This window comes from Malaya genurostris, chromosome 3 (genome assembly GCF_030247185.1).
Source record: "Malaya genurostris strain Urasoe2022 chromosome 3, Malgen_1.1, whole genome shotgun sequence".
Classification (NCBI taxonomy): Eukaryota; Metazoa; Arthropoda; class Insecta; order Diptera; family Culicidae; genus Malaya; species Malaya genurostris.
Window position 1 is genome coordinate 235,085,521 of NC_080572.1, and position 7,070 is coordinate 235,092,590.

The 7,070-nt window shown below is 38.5% G+C and overlaps 1 protein-coding gene across 1 annotated transcript; it reads right to left on the reverse strand.

Annotated features, from left to right (window-relative positions):
- Positions 1 to 5,131: 5,131 nt before the first annotated feature.
- On the reverse strand, positions 5,132 to 6,760 carry LOC131438713 (uncharacterized). Its single transcript, XM_058608911.1, has one exon. It carries the CDS (start codon positions 6,663 to 6,665, stop codon positions 5,919 to 5,921), a length of 747 nt encoding a protein of 248 aa, XP_058464894.1. The 5' UTR covers positions 6,666 to 6,760; the 3' UTR covers positions 5,132 to 5,918.
- Positions 6,761 to 7,070: the final 310 nt, after the last annotated feature.

Consider the following 7,070-nt stretch of genomic DNA (forward strand, 5'->3'; position numbering starts at 1 on the left):
AGACCCATAGTGTTGTATACCATTCGACTCAGGTCGACGAGAACGAAAAATTGTGTATGTGTGTGTGCACTTTTCGAAGATATTTTTACCCCTCAATTTTCTCAGAGATGGCTGAATCGACTTTAACAAACTTATGCTCGTTTAAAAGCTACTATTGGGCCATTGATTTAGTTGGAACACCAAATGACTGCGACTTCTTTTTCCACAGATATGATGATATAAGTGACGAAACCGACAAAACACGTTGTTTTTAACAAACTTATGCTTGTTTGAAAGCTACTTTTTTGTCAATAATATAATTTTTTTTAGGCACACTGCTTAAGCTCCAAGGTGCCAAGGGCTTTTTCTAATTTTATTAACGACTAACTTAAAACTAGGATAGTATAATTGGATAATGTTGTATTGGGGTCGCAGTGGTCGATTTTGGCAGATCCAGCCTTCAGCTGGCATTCGGCACCGGTGGATGGAATATGTCATGAGTCTTCCAGATGACGTTGGCCGCATCCTTCGGTTCGTGTGGGTCCGCGGGAAACACCCCCAGAAAGCTACTTTTAGGCTATTGATCAAGTTTGAACACCAAATGACTGCGACTTCTTTTTCCAAAGATATGATGGTATAAGTAACGTAACCGACAAAACACGTTTTTTTTACCGCTTTTATATACATAAAAGGGTGCCAATATTTTGGGATCCCCTTTAATTACGTTAGGCGCTATTGTTCAAAAGTTTAAGCACCTCTAAAAAAGTCCCCATGCAAAATTTGAGCTAGATCGGACATAGGTAAGGGGTGCTACCCGGCGGTGGACTAAGTGGACTTTTTTAGATTAGCATCACTCTTCTCAAATTCAAAAATCAAAGTCAAAAATAAGCCCAAATTAGTGTCAGAAATTATTTTATAAAGAGATAAAAACGATCATGAGACTATTTTGAATAAAGAGAAAGGAATGGACTAGGTGGAATAAGAAGGGTTTTTTCAATAGGGATTACTCTATTGTCTGAAAGTTGTTTTGACAGTGCAAAGTGACGTCTCTGCTCAGTATTGTTTGGCAAATCATCATGAATAGGTTAACAACGCATCCAAATCGTGGAAATTTAGTTTCAAAAACAGTGATCAATTAAAACTGTTTCTATCGCAGAATTCTTTTCTGTAATGAAACGCATTTTCGGTAGAATTAATACGTCAACAAACAAAATTGTCACATTTGGAGCAAAGATAAACCGAATGCGTCCTGATAAATGTACTGTTTGGTTCGGTCTATGAGCTGATGGAATCATCGGTCCTTATTTCTTTAAACAATGAGGAAGAACGACGCGTTATCGTGAATGTAAATCGATACAAAACTATGATCAATGAATTTTGTTGCCAACTCTTTAATATATGGATGTGGATGAAATGTGGTTTCAACAGGATGGTGCCACTTGTTAAACTGCTGCCGAAAAAATCGACTTATTGAAAGAACATTTCAATGACAACATGCATGAAAAAGTGGGCGAAAATTGAACCTCCAGAATGAATGAGAATTGAAGTGTTAAACGCCCAGAAATAATCTACCGAATAAAAAATGGCTAGTTCATAATTTGACATGATTTATTTAAATTTCAAATCAGCAAGCTCTCAAAAAAACATCCTATTTAAGAAAATGATTTTTCAAAACTGTTAGATCTTACCCTACTTACTACCGACTGGAGTAGTTTTGAGGCCAGCTAAGAAATTTTTATTTTGTTTCACCGCTTCAAGTGACGGTACAAAATGTTCAACAAACTTTACCCTATGATTCCGGAACCGGAAGTCGGATTCAGACGAAATTCATCACAAGACCTTTCATTTGAGTTTTCCAAAATCGGTCCAACCGTTTTCGAAAAAACCTAGTGGGATTATTTGACACAGGCACATATTGCTCAGCTCGACGAACTGAGTCGAATGGTACATGACACTTGGCCCTCCTGACTAATTTTTACTAGTCGATTTTACAAGAAATTGTATAACCCTTCATTCAACGAGCGAAAAGCTCATGTTACTTTTGTATATGGAATACATACTATATAGGGTAATACTCTTGAATTAACAAAATAAAATATGATTTTTGACTGAATTTTTATTTTTGCTGTTATCATTAGAATTATACCGGCTGCAACAATTTCCTGTACATCACGAAACATGGAAGCCCGACGCATGTCTTTTCAAATGAACTTCACACTTCACCGCCGCGTATCAGCCCGACTTCCTGTAAAATGGTCATGGTCTTAGTTTCTTACTTGTGTTTTCAACCCCGAGCTTCGGTGTCGGTTTTTGTTTTCTTTACCGCGTGTACGAAATCGAACACAGCACGCTGTGTGCTTCGCTCGTAGAGGTGGTGTTGTGTTTTCTTCTTCCGTGCCAGCGTATGTAAGCACAAATGAAATTCAGGAACTTTGTATGAGTCAATTATATCTTTTATTTTATTCTTAGTACATGAAAATCGCTTCAGCCATCTCTGAGAAAGGCTAGTGCTCTTATTTTAATTTTTTTACACATATAAGCCTGTAATTCCGAACCGGAAGTTGGACTCCAATAAAATTTAGGAACTTTGTATGGGAATCATGAATTTGAGATAATACAGGGTCCGGCACTCGAAGTGTAACCAATTAAAAAGGCCATAAATTCAGTTTGGAAAATTACTTTTACTCAATTCAAAGTACAAAATGTGTAAAAATAATACAAAATTCAGAATCAATTCACTTTTGCTCGATATGACCACCTTTTGCCTTGACTTGATGACTTGAGAGAGCGAAGGAGTTGCTTCGTTTGGCCGAAAGCGGTCAATTTCCGAACATTGTATTTTCTGACGAGAAAATTTTTCCAATTTTTTGACCGACCGTTCATACGAGAATTTGAGTCATCGATTGGCCACCAGGAGGCAGCACCCGCAACAGATAATGGTTTGGACCGCTGTAACCGCAGATGGGCGCTCTCCAATCGTTTTCATCGAGCCTGGCGTCAAGGTAAATGCGACATATTATCGGGAAAGTATTCTGGAGGTTGCTTTGAAGCCGTGGGTAGACAAACATCTCGGTGGCAGACCATGGACGTTTCAGCAGGACTCGGCACCGTCTCACAAAGCTCGAGTGAACCAAGAATGGCTGAAAAACAACGTTCCGAGCTTCATCACGTCCACACAATGGCTCTCGAATTCACCAGATGCGAATCCAATGGATTATTCTCTTTGGGCCATTTTGGAGAGCAAACTCCGAACTAAAAGATACACCAGTCTCGAGGCACTGAAAAAAGTTATTGTCCGCGAGTGGGCCAAAATACCTGCAAGTCACATTCGGCCAAACAAAGCAACTCCTTCGCTCTCTCAAGTCATCAAGTCAAGGCAAAAGGTGGTCATATCGAGCAAAAGTGAATTGATTCTGAATTTTGTATTATTTTTACACATTTTGTATTTTGAATTAAGTAAAAGTAATTTTCCAAACTGAATTTATGGCCTTTTTAATTGGTTACACTTCGAGTGCCGGACCCTGTATATAAGATCGATAAAAAACAACGCGTTTTGTCGGTTACATCACTGATACCATTATATATCCGGAACCAAAAGTCACAGCCATTTGATATTCGAACTTGATCAATGGCCCAATAGTAGCTTTCAAACGAGCCATAGTTTGTTAAAATCGGTTCAGCCATCTCTGAGAAAATTGAGCGGTAAAAATATCTTCGAAAAGTGCACATACACACAGAAATTTTCCGATCTCGTCGAACTGAGTCGAATGGTATATAACACTATGGGTCTCCGAGGCTCCGTTCGAAAGTCGGTTTTTCCAGTAATTCTGATACCATTCTATAGAGAAAGTCAAAAACGAATTTCGTGAAGAACACCCGTTAGTAAAACATTTCAAAAATATTTTGTCATTGTTTCAAGCCTATCGGAACGAAACTCTGGGGCCTTTACATTTACTCATCTCATACTGCGAAGAGACAAGAACTCGGCTCACAAGCCCATGCGTTCTGCTTCGGTTGACTTGAAAATTTGACAAAACATCCTTATAATGTTTTATTATTACAAAATACAAAGCAAAATTCCATTTTTCGAATGTGTTATTCCCTACGCGCCCCCCTAGAAAAATAAAAGGTTTCCTTAGATTCTATAGACAATGAAAAACTTGAAAGGCGTTTTTCTCGAAAACAGCATTTGAAAGTCCGTGTCCATCGTCATTCGAAAACTACTTAACATTTTTTTTTCAAATTTTGCACACTCTTTCCACATGTGAAATACCAGATCCAAATTTTTTTTGAAGATTTTCCAGCTACAAAATGGCGGATATTTTCGTGAAAAATCGTAATTTTGGCTTTGAACAAGAACCAAAAACTCAATCGAAAACGTAGGGGTTTAGAAAAACATCTACTATAACTATAACGCTTTGATTTGTTGACTTCTGATAAGTCTGCGCTAAAATACAGTGGACTCCAAAAATCATTATTTCTAAGATGCTTCCTCAAAAATACTCCTGCACCGACTTTTCCAAAAAAAAATTACAAAATTTTATTCGAATAATACTAGTAGTTGTGTTTTTTTTTCATCCGTTAAACCCGATTTGGTCAACCTATGTACTGCAAAGTTATACTTAATCTGAGGATAACAAGCGCAACTCAGATATTTCTTTCCATCTTCAATGAACGGGGCGTGGCTGATGGCGCTATTCGATTCTGCAGGAAACTTTCAGAGCACTAACAAACACAGAAAAAAATATTTTGTGAATTTACATCTATTTTCATGCACATATTTGGAGCAGGTAATTAAACATAAAATTACTTTACAATTCTGTACGTTTCAATACAATTTAATCGCAAAACAAGCGTTAATTGAAAGATACAGTTATATTCATTGAAAATTCTATGCAATTCAATTTAGTTTTGCATCGATGAAGGTTTTCAATCAAAATTTCGATTCAACCCATGTCTATTCCATGTTACTTAGATTTACATCTCGTGTAAATTTCATTATTTCTTTCTGTGAAGAGTAGACATAAAATCAGCTGGAACATCGGGTGAAAGATTTAACTTTCCTAGAGCTGTTCGGATCGAACTGTCAATAAAATACTTTTGTAATAACAATTTGAAATAGTTTTATTATCATCAAAAAAAAAATTCTACAGGAAACAAACTCTACGAGAACTACTCATTTTATCATAACGTTATTACCTTATCTGTAGCAGATGGTTACAACTGAACTAGAACTACACTAAGAATTGTTCAATCAGGATCGGAAACAATATCTTCCGACTACCAATATTCGCTAGTCTATTGAACGTCATTTTAGAAATTTTGGTGTTACTTAGCGTAGCTCGTATCAGTACTACTTAATGCATAATATCGTGGCAATCCTTCGATTCGATCTTACAACTCGAATATACACACTAGAGTTAAGTTTATTATCGATAGTATTACTATTTGGTAAGCTTAGATCACTTAGTGTTTCAAACAGGTTAATCTATTATTCATATCAAACAATTTGGTCGCTTCAGCTTCTCATCGGTGCTTAACTAATTAAGAATAATTGCACTTTAATTTTCCAGTTTAGGTTTACATCAAAATGCTTAAACTAGTATCCCCATCGTCACGTGTGGATGTGCCATTTGGGTCACTTTATGTACACGTACAGACTATTCAACGCAACAGTAGAAAGTGGCGGACGTAAAATCAGTATTCATCGAAAATGTGTTTGCAAAAGGTACCGAATGCCAATCGAGTTCTCTAAACGTAGGTTACTTCTATCTTTGGTATGCATTTTCACTCACACACACAAAAGTCAGTCACTAAATTCGTTCAGCTGTTCTAGTTTCCTTACAGCGAAAAAGTCTTGCTTGGTTTTTCCTCTACTTAGTGTTGATATGATGTATTTGCGTACAGTTCAGAATTTAATTCACTAGAGCATTTGGCACCTAGCGTCCATAGTAGCTACAGCAAATCGACGACCTGGGCACTCGTTGTGTGGGCAATCCGGAGATTCCTCGCAAATAGGTGTACGAGACCGGTCGACGAAGAATTTTCTTCGGTGGAGGCTTGCTGACCGTGTTGTTCGGTAGTGCTGACGAACTGTTGCTGCTGAAAAGCGATGTCTTGGATTCTGTTTTCTGTTTGAGACTCTTCTGATTGAGAATGTGAACCGACGTGCTGCTACAGGATAGCGACCGGGATCTGATCGGTGTCGTTATGGACAGATTTTCAATTAACTTGCGGACGGATGAGCGTCTCGATGATCTCAGTGCCTTTTCGACGTCGTGGGAAGAATTGCTCACAGAATCACTGGAAGTGCTGGACAGCTCTAGAGTTAAAATTTGATCCACCGATTTCACACAAGGATTCGAGCTCCGTTTCGGTGGATCCTGCAGTCGGTCGCTGATTGAAGAACAGGAATCCACCGAAGAACTTCGTGAATCGTCATCCCGTGTTGCGTTGCTTATTTCGTCACTCGATTTCAAACTGATTTTACGATAAATGTTCTGAAAGAACCCGTAGGATTTTTCCTTTCCTGGCGAAGCTGACGATAGTGGCGAAATACTCCGAGTCGGTGGCGTCGGAATATCGATGTAGATATTTTCGCTGCTGTTGTTGTTATTTCCCGTTCCGGTAGTAATCCCAATGTTTGGCGACAGATTGTTGTTATCCATTTTTGCACAGGTTAACATATTGGCTAGCTCACTGGTGTCACTGGCAGTAAACTCTCGATCACAATGTCAAAGTTAATGTTTACAGCTTGTTCACCTTTTACACTTTGAGCAAAGTAGACACTATTAGGAAATAAGTACAAACGGAAGCACGCATTCCCTTTTATAGCCTCTCGGTGGGGACCAAGCATAGTCGGGATGAATGTTACATGCCGACAAAACACGACGGTAATGCCGGCGTACGAAGGATGCTGTGAACTCTCGCAAATTGAAACGAGAGAAAAGTGCTCCTATCAAAGAGGGGAATCGTGTTTTTCGACATACCGCATCCTCCAACGTCGCTCCATCTCCGTCAGAGGGGAAATGCCATTGTAGGCTGCAATGAATGGTATGTCGTTGCAAATTCACCGAACCGTCAGTTTCTTC